Raw genomic sequence first — 16043 nt, 5'->3', positions numbered from 1 at the left:
ATGACATCAGAAACAAATCTGGCAGTTTATTAAGCATATAAACTTTACTCCAATAAAAAAGTATAACTTGATGATGTCAAAACCATGACAAAAATAAAAATTTGGCCAGTTTCTCGTTATATAAGAAATCCATATTATAACAAGCACCTTTTTGTGTTTTAACACGGAAAGTGTAACGTTAAAACGTGAATATGATCTCATTATGACGAGGTACATTTCTTAATACAGATCCCATTATAGGTTTCTTGTTTTAACAATATACTTTTGGTTGATAACATGTAAAAGATCTTGTTATAATGTAAAAAAATTAAATAATCAGAAAATCATTATATGCAATGGAAGCACTATGCAAGTTCGTAATTAAGGTATACATAAATGCAAGAATACCAAGAGTACTAACTCCATCCATTAACTAGATAAACAGTTAATGAATCTGGATAGATAGACAACACTATCAAGTGTCCGGTATTATAATGGACTAAAGGGAATTGCATAATTATCTTCTAAAGGCTTTCCAGCCCAATCAGAACGCACAAATGAATGAGTATATTATGAGAAGCTTCTTAGGCAGGACCTTGGGAGGAGATTAAGAAAGAAGCCTCCAGTCATGCAAATACCACTGCATGGGGTCAGTTAACATTGGCTTTTATGGCAGCTACCTTCCATCAAAAGAAGCCTAATAACTTACCATTTCATTTCTTAGTTAGAAAAAAAGGGAAACGCTAGATAATGATGAATTGTCAAACAATTATATATACATTTCATACACAACCGCAATTACTTCTACAGTGAAAGAACCATGAATATTTCTATTTTCCACCATCATAATCCTATAGTCATGGTTGAATGGAAATTGATGTTGTTTCCACAAAACTGTACCTGGTTTATGCTAATATTTACTCCAAGTTGCAAGTGTCAGACTATGAAGTAGCATTAAGACCAGACCTGGTAAAGTTTAATCTCTCGGTAGCCTAGCACAAGATTATATGGTGGTTGCGGGATGCTTACATTTGCATGTGTAAAGAGAAGTAACATCTGCTCACATCATTGTCCTGTATGTTCTGATGGCCTTGTGTGAATAGGCACTTAAGTTTTTGCCTAGCATTGTTGATTGTGTATCATGTTGTCTTTCATAACATATCCTCAAACCACAATGGAGAATTGTGCTACAAATTGGACTGAATCCAAAGAGAGCAAATATAAAACTTTATCTTAAGGTCAAAAACGGTGATTAATTCACAAATATCATACTTGACAAAATTTTAATGTATTTTAACATGGGTTTATTAAAAAAGAAATTAATTATTTTAAAAATGGCATTTAAAAAATTATTAGAATTGTAATAATCTTCCAGTCTTGTTCAGAAAGTGCAGTGCATATTGTTGCAAGTTCTGTTTTGACAGTGTGTTCACTTCACCTTGAAGAGAGAAATAATTGAAGTCTAAATAAACAGTGTTCAGTCAAACTGATGGTAAACTAATGTTTATACTTCATACATGGTCAGCCACGTTTAAAATGAAAAAAATTATGTAAAGGTCTAACTCATTAAAATGAGTTAAATGTTTAATTAAAATTCCTGCCAAATCTGTAGAATAAATATACGGGTCATTTAAGTTTAGAAAAAGAATAGTGGATGTTTTTCCTTCATAAATTAAGAACACACACAGAGAGACACACAGAGACACACATACATATTACACTTAAATAAAAATGATTTGCTTCTTTCATTCTTCTAATCTCATTAGAGGAAATATCTTTTAACATAGTGTTAGCAGTTAAAACAACAACCTTTCACCTTTTTTCTGGCTAAGCATTTTAGGTATATTTTGAGACATTACTGAAAATGCAGTCAATGAAAAATGTGTAAATTGTAACTGAAGAACAAGGCATTTAATATGCTATAGTGTAAAATAATAATATACAATATACATTGTACAAATTTGCTGTCTGTTCCTATTGTCTGCTTATTTCAACCACCCTGTCCAACAACGTACCCATTACTGGGCCAAGATGGGCACAGAGCCTAGGCCAGGCCGCACAGGGCACACGGAATGGGACGGGAAGCCAGTCCCAGTTGGGAATAACACACATGCAGATGCTTTGGCAGAGATGCCAGTTCAGATAAATGCATGTCTTTGGAGGACAAGAGGAAACCAGCGTACGGGGAGAGAGAGAGAGCATACACACTCTACACACACAGAATAAGGATGGGATTTAGACCCTAAGCTCTGGTGGGGGCCACCTACTGAGCTGCGGTATTGCCCCCTGCCCAGTGGTGGATTTTGGAGGGATGGAGGGGTGAATGACACTGGGCCCCAAATTAGGGGCGACTCCCTGCTAATCTTGAGCTTCTTTTTAGTAAGAAAACACGTAGATGAAACCAACTATTTTGGTCAAAATATGGTAATGTACAGTAATATAATACATCTTAAATTTGGGCTATCAACATGTCGGTGCAACACCCTTGATAGATGGATTTTATTGGCAGCACTGCTGCCCCCATCATTATCAGTAAGTTTTACCACTGGTGCCCCATGCATTGATTAGCATATTACTGACATTCCATCATTTTTCATTTCCGCTCGAATGGCCCACTTAGGGCCCCCCTACCCATGTCTGGCCCGGCCCCCCTACCCATGTCTGGCCGGGCCCCCCAGAGAAGCTAGTCCACCCCTGGCCCCTGCTTCCTTTCAAATGTTGGAAAATACTAACCAGCAGATTTACAAAAATCTCACTGAAATGACAGCACAGTTTTTACCTCAGAATTTCCGGATATACCTCCGGATTTCCCCCCCCCTTTTAATGTAATTGCACCATTACAATAATGGCAACATCAACTTTATATTTGTATATTCTTTAGTTTTCCCATTTCTAATTTAATATTAGTGATCTTAATGTTTGTTTACTAATCAAGAAATATATGCATCCATGTATTTAAATAGTAAATGTAAATAATAAATCATATGGGATGCAGTCTATGTTTTGTGTGAATTGTACATACTTACTGTACATATGAAGACTACCAGTTCTGTAATAAAATAATAACTGTCTATGACAGGTCACATATAAGAGGTTGTCAAAAAAAAAACAACATAAAAAGGGACCTTAACCTTGAAGTTAGTAAATCGGAATTACAAATCAGTCATTTTAGTTTAAATGTCAGTTAGCAGTTTATGTCTGGTATAAAAGATGCCTGACACTCATCACTTTCATATCTGAGTTTTCAAAGCAACAAAACACGGGCAAAGTCACCTGCAAAGGGGAATTGTGATCACATAAGAAATCTCGCCAATGAGGATCCACAGGCAGCACAGAATCAGCCCTTCTGCAACCCACTATCAACAAAAAAATATACAGCAGGAGCTTCACAGAGGTGGAATTTATGTCAGCACTGCCATTTAGAATATGCTGATATTCAAGGCCAATGTACAAAGATGCATAACCTGGTGTAAGGAGCAACAAACCTGGGTCCCTGAGCAATGGGAAAAGTTATGTCTTCTGATGAGTCATCTTTCGCTTGTTTTCCTACATCGAGATGGTTTTATATTTGGAGGAAGCCGAAGGATGCCTTCAACCCACAGGGTCTCCCGGTTTGGGCAGCCATCTCATGGGAATAATTAGGTCCCAGATTGCTCTGCATGGTTGTATAACAGCCAAGGAGTATTTTATAGCACTGAGTGCACTCCCTGTTCCTGACATGGTTGCTTCATGATTTTCCCAAGATTATAATGCTAACCAAGAGTTGTTTCATGAACGACAGGATGAGTTACATGTCATATATGACTTCTCCACTAATCAGACATAAATATCATTGAACTTGTGGTGTGCAAAGGTGTGAGATTTCCACCCCTTCATCTCTGAAATAACTGCAAGTTCACCATACAGAAATGGTCAAATATCCCATTATAGACAGTCTAGGACTTGTATAATAGCATTCCTAGAAGGACTGACGCTGTTCTCAAGGCAATGAGTGGTCTTAGCTCATTTTTTATTTACACCTACTCTATACATGCATTCCATCAGTGTCTTACAAAAAGTTTGAATTTTGTCATGTTCTGTTTTTCAGCTCTACAGTTCTGTGGAGTTTGGAAGAAGATGGCAACTTGTTCATGAGAGAGTGGCTCCTAATCGATTCTATTGGTAAGGAGAAGTAGGCGCAGTCTGCACTTTTATAAATATTTAAATCTGGATCTTTTGTCTATTATATAGCCTCAAATACCGTATATTCTGTGATAACAGGGACAATATAAAATTACACCGGCGCCTTCGTCCTGGGTTCTTCCCTGCCTTGCGCCTGTAGCTTCTGGGATAGGCTTTGGACCCCCATAGCCCAGCATAGCACAAGTAGGTGTAGAAAATGGATGGATGAAGGGTGGATGGATGGATGGATGATGGATGGATGGAACCAAAAGGCTCCAGACCCAGCAAAATCTAAGAAGATAGATGGATAGTTAATTCACATCTGAACTCATAAGTGGGTGCTTACTTTCATAGTTTTGCAACTTGTTTTGTTTTCCTTGTAATAAACCAAAAAGATGTACTGTATGCCAGGACAGAACATTTTTTGAAACAGGCAGACTTACTGGCTATGTATCTAAAAAATGGTAGTGATATGCAATCACTTTTACATTCTAAAACCACTCCTGTGCTACTTTGGTCAGCTAGACCTTGGGAATTTCCCCCAAGAACTGAGGCAACTGAGGCACATTCCTTTGAGGTATTTATATACTGACTGATTGTGTCACTTGGATTCTAACACGATTTCAAGACCTTACTGATGGGACCGTCACCACCCACCCTCACTCCAGGGGGTCCCTTTTCCAGATGCCTTTGCAATGTTTGGTTCCAACCGAACACAGATCTTTGAATCTTGTACTAAAACCTCTATTTTGGTCCTGTCCGACCACAAAACCTTTCCCCCCTTCACCTTATCTGAATGACTCATGTAGTCTCGGGAAAAGTCCGGGCAGGATTTGATTGCTTTTGATTTATGACAGCCCCAAACCAGCCAGTGTTGAGCAGAGCGCTTGAAGTTGTGCCACATTCAGCCACTATGCTGTAGGTCTTTAACAGCAGGTTTCTCAGTAGACCACTTTAGACGGCTCTTTTGCTTGATTCCCTACGATTCCTTCAGATTTGCTGCTGCACCGTATAAGTGGTGCACGATTGCGTAGTGTGAAGATTCCACTATACACAGATTACGAAGTACGTCTTCATGATGTTTGTTTATGTGCTAGATTGACAAATACTGTTACAAGGCAATTAAAGATGTTTTACGGCAAAGTGAAAAATCAAGGGTGTACTTTTCTTATTTGCAACACACTGCATGTAGCCTGTGTGCACACAGATTTCATTAAGTTATATCACCGTGTGCTGATTTTTTAAGTATCTCTTTTGCAATCTGCAAAAATGCTTCTATAAGATCTAGAGGTAAACTGCAGTCCATAATATGATCATAAAACTGACCCTGTTCTTAATCTTCTGTATGTAGTGTTCTCTCTTGGGTTTTGTTAGTGGACAATCAAATTTCCTTTAGGATTTTGGAAAGTAAATTAGGCAAAAAATATTGGTTATGTTTAAAAGGATATCTAAATTAAAATAACAACTGGCAAAGGGTCAGATTATTTTTTTTGGATAAATCCGTGTTTTTTTTATTTTTTGCAAATCCCATGCCTTTTATTTTCCCTGGGGAAGGATGCTTCATAAAACAGTGCATTAAAGAGACCTTCAAAATATGTTGTTCTGCTACGGCTGTCTTGGGGCTTCCAGTGGTAGTTTAAACCCCTAGTTTCCCTTTTCATCTTCTCCTTTGTGTCAGCCTGTGCACTGGAGCAGGAATTCTCAAAGTAGCACTGACAAGGAGAGAAGGTAACGGAGGGAAATGCATTCTTCATTGTAAATTAAACATTTCAAAGCTCCAACCATTCCACTGTTAAACGCACAGAAAAAAATAATAATTATTATTATTATTTACCATATTAACATTGTTCCGACTTACCTCCAAATTCTACTTAAAAATGAAATTACTGAACGGATCTTGTTATCCTGGGGACTGCCTGTGAAGTTAAAACTTGAAATGTATAAACTGGCCAAGTGATGCTTACAGTCTCTAACTGGTAGCAGTGAAGCCCTATTTCAGACATTGTAACACATATGAATGAAAGTAATATGTGGTTATTTGAAAGAAAAAGTGCATTTATATGCTTCTGAGTGCAGCATTTTAAACTATTGATCTTCCAGCTGTTTATGCAGTACAAGGTTATAAGAGTCCTGCAGTGTATCCTGGATGGTGCAGGACAAAAGGCAGGCCAAACCCTGCACACATATACACATTCACACACTATGGGCACTATGGACAGCATGTCTTTGGGCTGCAGGAAGAAACCCAAGTTATATGAGGAAAACATGCAATTTCTACATATTCAGAGTGGGGTAGCCTTTGAATTCCCCCAAAGCTGGAAATGTGTGCTTGATAGTGCTACAATAAGTACAATATGATAGTAGCAAAACAATAGACTTTTATTTCTTTTGTGGAATTCCCTTATTGTCATTGCTCCCGGTGAGCTGGTTGGCGTCCTGCATGGCAGCCTTCACCACCAGTGTGTGAATGTGTGTGTGGATGGGTGAGGCATAGATTGTAAAGCGCTTTGGTACTCGTAAGAGTAGTAAAGAATATAAATGCAGTCCATTTACCATTTACCATATTGTCAGTGTTGGGCATTTCAGGTCTTGAAGCTACTGTACAGATCCAGGCCAAGATTTTGTTTCTACCAACCAGGTGAGTATAAAGAGTCACAGAGTACTCAACTGGTTGGTAGAAACAAAATCTTGGTCTGGATTTGTAGCTTCTAGACCTGAAATGCCCAACACTGACAATAAGGGAATTCCACAAAAGAAATAAAAATCATATCATACTTATTGTAGCACTAAACTGCGTATTGATTTTGATCACGTTATGTAGAGCAATATGGCAATAACAATATGATCATAGAAAATGTAAAATATCATCATAAGGCAACTGCTTCTGACTGGCTAACTAATTATCATAATTTAACAGAGGATCTTCGATCATTATCTGCAGATAAAAATTAGCCCTATTACTTTTCGTACTATATAAGAGTTTAGATAATCTGCTTCGGCGACCCTAATTTGAGTACTTCTCGTTAGAACCCACTGCTAAAACAAACTGGTGTTTATTAACTGACAAAGTTTTCCGGCAAATCTAAAGTTAGACTTGGCTAATCATCCTCTGCAGCCTAATACTAGCCAGATACATATTTGGCTTTTCCTTGTGATGGGTACTGAAGAAAGTATGAGTGGTCGATGTTTCTGTCGCTTGTTTTCCTGATTGCTTATACACTAACATGTTTGCCTCTGTGCTTTTCTCTTATGTGACTATATTGAAAAGCAAGAGACCAATCAATGATCATATTAGATTGCAAAATGTCAAGATGGGGTGCATTTAAAACAGCTTGCATAAAATCTAATTCCAAAACAGAAAAGCTGGTTATGGTCACACAACCTGAAGGCAATTTTTGCAAATAAAATATTTTTTAAAGTGTGCATCTACATAATTTATTTAAAGTTAGCTGTAAAATATTACTGACATTCAAATTTATTGACACCCCTGTTTTTCATGTACAGTAAAAGAAATAGTTTTGGTCATCATACATAAAGACTGTATGGATATATGAATTTATACTGAGAGGTAGTAAATAAATTCTATATACTGTAAGTGACTTAATCACCAGTGGAATTTTAAGATGAGATGGAGGGTCAGGGTTTTTCCCTCCTCAGATCACGGTAAATAGTCACCGTGTTTGGCCATGATCACCCACAAGCCTTGCCCCCCCCCACCCCCAGGGGACTTGCTGTAACCTCTTGTTTGGCCGTAATAATTTGCTCCTTGAAAACGTCATTCAGACCTTCATCCCTACCCATTTATTCTGCATGTCTTTGAGCACTGTTAGCTTAGTCAGTCAACAATATCTGCTTCACCTTGGGGTGGTCAATGGACATGTGGCCAGGGAAGGCACAGTCTCACATGTCATGCTCCAATGAAAATAACGTTGACAAAAATAAATAAATAAATATTTAATAATAGTTAATATAAGGAGCTCAGTGAACCTGGGTGTATCACGCCTTCCCAAGTCGCATGCAGGCGCATACATATAAGTGTGCAGGAGCGCGGTCGGTAACAGGGTTACTGCGAGAAACATTCTACTATTACTATTGCAGGCAGCTAATACCGTAAGTAACATTTCATGTAGGCACAACAGACACAAAATTCTGTAAGCCGGAGACAAATGTTTGGAAAATGGAATGTATTGAGCAATACATTTCAGGAACCTTAATGTACGGAAAGTAAAATATCGGCTATAACATGAAGTGGCCAATTTTTGTATAGCTCCCCCTAAAGGCCACATTGGAGGCATTCGAGGAAGCTCGTGGCCTTCTCAGTGGAGCCAAGCTCCCCTTAGCTCCCCGTAACCATATTACACAGTCGAAATCGGCGGAGTATGGGCAATAAGCGTGTGCCTGTTTTTTTCTCTATGTACCGTAAATCACCAATGTAATGTCTGTAGACCCCTTCATCACATGCCTTCATCTTCCATAATCTAGGTAACTTTCTTCACGTGTGTATAAAGATATTTATGCTTACTGGTCTCGTCATAAAACCGCAATAAAAAAGCAGCAGGAAAGACAGCTACCTCACTGAAGGGGGCGTGTTGTGAATGAGGGGTACACAATATATCATCATCGCGATGTGCACGTAGACAATAGTCACATGGCAGGACGTACGATGTTACGTAAGGCAAATTCAGCTTTCACGGCTCTCATTTTCTATGGCTAATCTAAAGAAAAGTCCATTTGATATAATTTACTTCGATTTAAGGGTTTTTGGATACACTGAGTTTGTTTCTAGTGAGTGTTATGCAGGCTCTGTATGCACAGCGAACGAGTGAGAGCTGGGCGATATGCAATATTCGTTTCGAGATTGCATGTTACGCACATGCAGTTCTCACATTGCGACAATCACGTTACTCAGCTGGGTTGAGTTCAGGCATTTTCATACCTTCATACTGTCTGGGCTTTATACTGCAGTATATGTACTTTCAAAAACAACGCGTTTTGAAATTTTGGTCACTGCTTTTGCATGAGCTCTGAATGCTTTCTTTGAGCCAGTCATAATGATTTTCATCATTGCTGTTTAAATCACTCATAGGCGGGTTTGTGAGAAATTTCCTTCCTTTTTTTGCTTTATAAATATCACAATATTTATCACAAATAATTTGTTTCGCGATATCTGAAAAATGATATACATAACCTTAAAGACTTCTCCAAATTGGACTTTCAATTAAAACAAACCTGTCAATAAATAGTGAATTTAAGCTACCTCTATTGGGTTCATATGTGTGTAAATCTGACTCTGATACCAGGGACAGGCTGGTGATCTGCGGTGATCACGTTTTAGCTCATTAGTGAATATGTTCACTGATCAGATATTTGGGATGGGTGATCTTTTCTCACCTTAAATTAGTGATCTTCATTCTTTCATATTGCCTTACTCTAATAAATTCTTTTGACAGCATTGACCCATTTGCTTCTTATTTTAAACTTCCATAATTCCTAGTTGCATGCATGCTAATAATGTACCTAGCCTTACGTATGACTTTTTCTCAAAACATTTCCTCCCTGCTTTTCCGTTTTTTTCTACTACATGTACTTCATACAAAGCTGGCCGTATGTCTGAGAGACTGAGCATGTCAAACCAAGTTATTTATAACACCACTGGCATACGTTCTTAAAAGAGCTGTATTGGTGTCATTCCTGCGGAACTGTCAAACTAGCTACAAAGCAACAGAGCCGAAGCCTGGGGAGATCCTTCTTAGGTGTAAGATTTACCATAAGCTGCAGCACTACAGCTAAAATTTGTGGAAACCGATAGATAGATATGTTATATATGTTATATATTTATTTTTCACAATGGTCACCAATGAAGAATACATTCTTCTTCTTCTTTGTATTATTATTATTATTATTAATAATTGCTATCTCAGTTCTGTTATTAATTGGACTTCATACTTGTATCAGATTGTAATATTTCTGATTTTTTTCATTAGTCATACACACACACACACACACACACTCATTGCACAGACACACATATCTGTATATACACACACTTCCTTAAAACATTCTACAAGGAAAGTGAAAAAGTTCTACAAAAAAAATGTATGCTCAGTAATGATAAGCAGTGCTCACTGCAGTCTACTTCATAAATTATGTAGTCTGTATTATATATTCATATTTTTGGTGTACCCCCTTCTTTTTGTGCTTTGTATTTTTCAGCCTTTACATTTGTAAATATTCAAAAGTATATCTTCAGATATAATGTAAAACAAAGAGTTCGATTTAAATCAGTAGCCCACTGGTAACAAGGTCACTTCTCTCTCCACTGGCCGCTTGCTGGTTTTACCATTTATTTAATATTTTACTTGATAACCATCTCCAAAAAAGTTATCAAACGTTACCAAACATGAGTATAGCTTGTGAGGCACTGAATGTAGGATTCCTTTGCACATCCTTATTTCACTTGTAATTTAGATGGAATTTTAAAGACTCGTAGTCTGAAAAGTCACAAATGACTAGCATGACACAAAAAGGAAAGAAGAGAAAACCTCACTTGTGATGAAAAATGTAGTCTGACCTGGAGGTAGAAAGTTAGTGCCTTGTCTAGTGTCACTTTGAAGCATGACACATAGCAAGATGAGAATCCTAGCAAAGTTGAAGATACGTCTTTTCTGCTCTCATTTTATCTGTCTACATTTTTTATTTTAGACCACAGATAATTTCCCTGCTCTAATGTGTTTTTAATTACGTTTTCTCCCCCAGTAACTTATTTTTGGCTGTTTTGTCTGGCGTGAAAGCAGACTGAAGCTAAATTCATAAATGATACATGTACACTAAGTGTGATTAATTATTAGCATTATCGTTATAGTTTTGTAGGCTTGGCATTGTATGTTTATAAAATGATTGATTGCTGGAACTTTTCTCATCCCGTTTGACATATGACATTTCCTATCTAAGGCTCCTGTCTATTTTGAATGAATAATGCATATTATACACGCTCTTTTCTCACCCATCTTTAGGTCGAAAACAACGTTAGACAAAGAATCTGGCCTAATTCATCTGGAGACCAGTATTTCAGAAGGACGTAAGTGATCAATGTTGATATTATACATTGCTGGTGCCATACCAATATGGCCTGTTATATAAAGGATTTCATTCGATGTAGATGTATATGAAGTGAGCTGAATTGTTTCATTATACCCCAGTCTTTAGTAAGACTATATATGCAATGGCCCACAATTCGGATATAATATATGTACAGCAAGCATTACAGATTCAAGTGATCAATATCACATAATTTTACATAATGAATAACTTTCATCAGTAAAAGTTTTTCCTCTTTTAAAGTATTTTTAATGTGAGCTGAGCCCATGGCCAATTTGCAGACAGCGATGCTGTTTTATTTAGCCTGCCCAGTTCACTTTCTTAACTCTGTACTAGTCCAGTTAATAGAGGTTACAGCGCTGGTAACACAGCTGTCAAGCTAGATCATTGCTGCTTGGGTAGAGCATAGATACTGGTCTTTTGCAGTCATTAAGGTCCCCTTATTTTCTCCTAAGACCCTTACTGAGTGCAGCAAATTCAAAGAATATCATTTCTTCATTAGATTATGCTGTCACATAGCACATCTAGGGTATTCATTAGGTACACTAGATTTTGTAGCATATTAATAGATCTTTAAAATTATTATTAAATTATATTTATTTATTTATAGGTTATCTCAACCTGTATGTGATATAACATCCATTAAATAGGTACAAATTATTCTTAATTATAATAAAAGTAGCTTAAGCCTCACTATTCCTTCTACTCCCCTGTTCCTTCAGTATCACTTCCTTGTTATTCAGAAATGCGGTGCCCTCTTTAGTTTCCACCCGCTCACATGGATACAGCGAGCAAAGAAGCGAGATATTTAGTTCTAACTAACCACCCTTTTGACATCATACTTACTTACTGTATTTCTGGGGAGAAAAAAAGCAAAACGAATGAGGAATTATATCTAAGTTGAGTTTCCTGTAAGAGATCCGAAATGTTTGGGGGTAGGTCAGTTTATTTGACCTTAATTTCATCTTCTCTTGTTTTTCATTTTTTTTGTTGTTGTTTTTAACGTGTCTCTAGTGAGTTGTGCATCTTTATGCACGTATTAAACACTGGTGATGTTAGGCGCTGCTTTTGTTTTTGAAAGTTAAATGAGGCGGTTCTGCTGTTATTCATATCATTAATGATTCCGCTTCACCCTCCTAGTGTAAAATGCCTGTTTAATGTTCAGGAAATCCTTTCTTGTAATGGACGATCCTTTTGAAAACCATGTGCCTGACAGCAAACGCGCCGTAGGACGGCTCACAGCATCTGTTCAAAGCAGCCTGTCAAGGTGAATGCCTACTGCGCATGGTGATCACTATTGATCATGGGACTCGGGGGAAATAGTTAGCTGAGACGAACATACTAGGCCCATTTCCCTCCGCTCTGGTGTTTAGTGAAAAGCCAGCGATTGGCCTTTCTCGTCTAGCTCTTGCTCTTTGCTGTCAGGTTATTGACGGGATTAAAGGCAGATTCTGTCTGAATGTCATGACTGGCTTTGCACTTTTCTGATATGATGATTCATTCCGAATCTATTGCAGGGGCTCAATATGTCACCTGCAAACTACAGAACTGCTCGGAGGCCAACAAAGGCAAACCGTTTCCAGGGTATATTGACCCCAATTCCCTTGTGGTTCAGGATGAGTATGTCTTCGTTCAGGTATGTAATTGGCGAGTAATGGGGGTCAAACAAGACTGTAGATGAGAACTTCTAAATAAATCAAGTTATGATGAAAAAAATTGGATTATGATAGTCACTAGTTATTAAACATCCAGCTGCGGAAATTAAAATCCACAGACCATTTGTAAATGTGATATTTTTTGGCTTTTATTTTTGTAACTGGCTCATCTTCTTTGCCCACCTAGGTATCTACAGGAGGTCGGCCGGTCTACTATGTGTCTTATAAAAGAGACGTCTTTGTACCTATGAAGTTGCCGAAGTATGCTTTGCCAAAGGTAAGCTATTAAATCTACATGACACAGGCACAGAGACTCCAAAAAATAATAGGTAGTAGTTTGCACTTAAATATTGATTCCATCCATCCATCCATACCAACTTGTCTTGGTACATGTAGGCTTGTAGGGTTCGAGAGCCTATCTTGGAATCTTCTGTATTTAATACACGTTTGGCTATGTGGGTTTGATACTCCTCAAATATGACCCTGTTGTAAAGTCTTGAAACTTCTACAGTTCATATATTAACTATACAGTCTTTCTGGAGTAAATGTCATCACAGGATGACTTCTTTAAATTATGTTTTTTTGTTTTGCTTTTATTTTCTTTCTTGTACCCTAAGTGAGAGAAAAAATACAATGATTACACTGACTGAATATATCACATTTAATTCTATATCTAATCATTTCCATTCTTTCTTCTTTTTGTTGACTGTATTAACAGTATAGTGTGACCTGTCGGTGAATACTTTAGTAAAACAAACTCAGATTCCTAATGATCCACGAATGCGGTGAATGCTTTATTGATTCATATGCTAAAAACAATACTAATATGGTGATTTAGTTTTTTACTGAAATTGTTATTTTTAAATTTAAGAAGGAGGCTCAACAGATATTTTTGCACTATTGGTGTTTAAAAAAACAATAAATATTGTGTAACTTTTAGTAAGTTAAAAATACATAGTTGCCACTATGTGGTGAATATTTAAGCATTTTTGTTTGTGTGTTTTTTTTTATCTTCAAGTTGTGTCAAACTAACAAATATCATATGTAGTTTTAATTAAAAGATGACACATAAAACATGACACCACTCAGGGCTGTTCATTAAAGGTCTGACTGACCTGTGATGACATTTCTCATTTAAATTCAAGTCATCTGTGGCAGGAATGATGCCTGAGACTGAGAAGCTTTGCTTTTCAGGATCTACATGTTATCAGCACCGATGAAAATCGGGTAGTGGCTGCTGTGCAGGAGTGGAACCAGAACGACACTTACAACTTGTATGTGTCAGAGGCTCGGGGGGTCTACTTCACCCTGGCGCTGGAGAGCGTGATGAGCAGCATGGGGCCAGAAGGCAATGTCATGATTGATCTCTATGAGGTATGTAGCTTTAAGGCTCATTGTCAATTCACCAGAAGATGAACTGTTCTGTGTCATTGATCTTTTATTGTCCAATATTATAGGTCAATGTTTCCCAATCTGAATCTCAGGGACCCCCGGCCAGTCCACGTTTTTGCTCCCTCCCAGCTCCGACAAAAAATTGGACTGTCTGGCAGGGAGCTGGAACGGGGGAAAATGTATGTGGCCCATCTAGGGCTCCCCGAGGACCGGGTTGGGAAATGCCGCTATAGGTGACCTCTGAGTTTGATCAAATTTTCTGTCATGAAGGTATTAGAACTATTGGATAGTCACTTATTTAACTGATTGATGGTAAAATGATTTTATGTTGTTGTAGTGTGGAGGCTGTATTTTTGTGAATTTTAAGTTCAAAGTTCAAAATTTAAAGTTTTTCACATCATTCAAAGCATGCAAATAGGCAGATTCCTCTAAAATATAACTCTCATGGCCAAAGTCATAAATGAGGCTTACTTACCTTTATGTGATTTAGTCTGAAATTCACTGCATGAATGTTTCATTCAATTTTTGCTTTTTGGAGTATTACTATTACTGTTCATTTTTTACGTTATATTTTCACATGCATTTTCATTATTCAATATACGTTTTAATTTCCTCCCTTAATAACAATCATTCATGCAGATCGGCGAGATGGAACGGTGTAAATTCCCGGAATTGTCACTTTTGCACCCCTGTAAAGCGACAAAATATGGATAATTTCGAAACTGACATGCACCTTAAGGAAGAATGCATTCCTATTTCCGTTCTAAACACATGGCATTTACTTTCCTGCTGCCTTTCTAAAATTATCTAGGACTGATTCATTTTTCAGCTTTTTCGATTTTCCTAGGTAGCAGGGATAAAAGGGATGTTCTTGGCAAACAAAAAGCTTGATAACCAAGTGAAGACCTATATCACCTACAACAAAGGCAGAGACTGGCGTTTACTTCAAGCCCCTGTTACAGACCTTAGGGGGAATAGCATTCACTGCATACTGGTAAGTATTCACTTGTCAAATCCTTTTCACCATATCTGAATGATTCAGGCATTGATGATTTCAAAAGGAACAGTCATATTTATGCAGTATAAAGATTCCGCCAAAGACTGATGTGTCCTCAAGTGGATGTTTCCTGTAAATCTGGAACATCCACATAGATACATTTTAACAGCTTCCTGAATGGTCAGGTAGGATTCTGATTACTTCATTATTGCTTTTACTTTTAAAATTAATCGTTTGCATTTTTTTCCCTGTATGAAGTTTACATGCTGTGTTTCAAATGGAGATTTTATAACTAAACGTGTTTTTAGTAGCTTGATTTCTGTGAAAACAGTGGCTACTCGTTTGTCTTGTCAGGAAAGAGCAAAAGGTCAGTGATGCAATCAGAATTCTGAAAGGGGCAGATTGACTCCAATTCAAACATGAAAATGGCATCAAGGTTTTTAAAGTTTTAATGAGTTCTAAGTATAACAGCTGTTTTTAGGCTTCAACTTTTTATTAGAGGAGCTTGTTTAGGTAAACTAATTGGTTTAGGTTTTTGGCCTTGTGGAACACATAATAGGATTTTTTGCAACAATTCTTTCTTCGACTACCCACATAATGATCGTCTCAGATTAACACAATGAGGCAATACATCATAGTTTCTTAGATATTCCCCGAGTACCTCTTTATATAACAAGGAAAAAAGGTTGTAACAAGATAGCAGAGCATGTTAGGTAAGTTTCTTTTTTTTCCACACCATCCTGCAAAGCGTTTCCTTTGCA

General features: G+C 37.4%; 1 protein-coding gene across 2 annotated transcripts in view; it reads left to right on the top strand.

Moving 5' to 3' along the window:
* The window catches only part of sorcs1 (sortilin-related VPS10 domain containing receptor 1), a 120599-nt gene that overhangs the window by 78220 nt on the left and 26336 nt on the right, over window positions 1–16043 (top strand). For both annotated transcript variants that reach the window (XR_002836549.2, XM_023798746.2), the window contains exons 5-10: window positions 4067–4140; window positions 11154–11218; window positions 12756–12874; window positions 13081–13170; window positions 14088–14267; window positions 15133–15279. Coding sequence is in view for 1 of the 2 variants with exons in the window: in XM_023798746.2 (XP_023654514.1) it covers window positions 4067–4140; window positions 11154–11218; window positions 12756–12874; window positions 13081–13170; window positions 14088–14267; window positions 15133–15279 (675 nt within the window). In the remaining variant the exon portion in view is untranslated. The remainder of the gene's footprint in view (window positions 1–4066; window positions 4141–11153; window positions 11219–12755; window positions 12875–13080; window positions 13171–14087; window positions 14268–15132; window positions 15280–16043) is intronic.

This window comes from Paramormyrops kingsleyae, chromosome 20 (genome assembly GCF_048594095.1).
Source record: "Paramormyrops kingsleyae isolate MSU_618 chromosome 20, PKINGS_0.4, whole genome shotgun sequence".
NCBI classification, from domain to species: Eukaryota; Metazoa; Chordata; class Actinopteri; order Osteoglossiformes; family Mormyridae; genus Paramormyrops; species Paramormyrops kingsleyae.
This window is presented reverse-complemented; position numbering and strand designations above follow the sequence as displayed.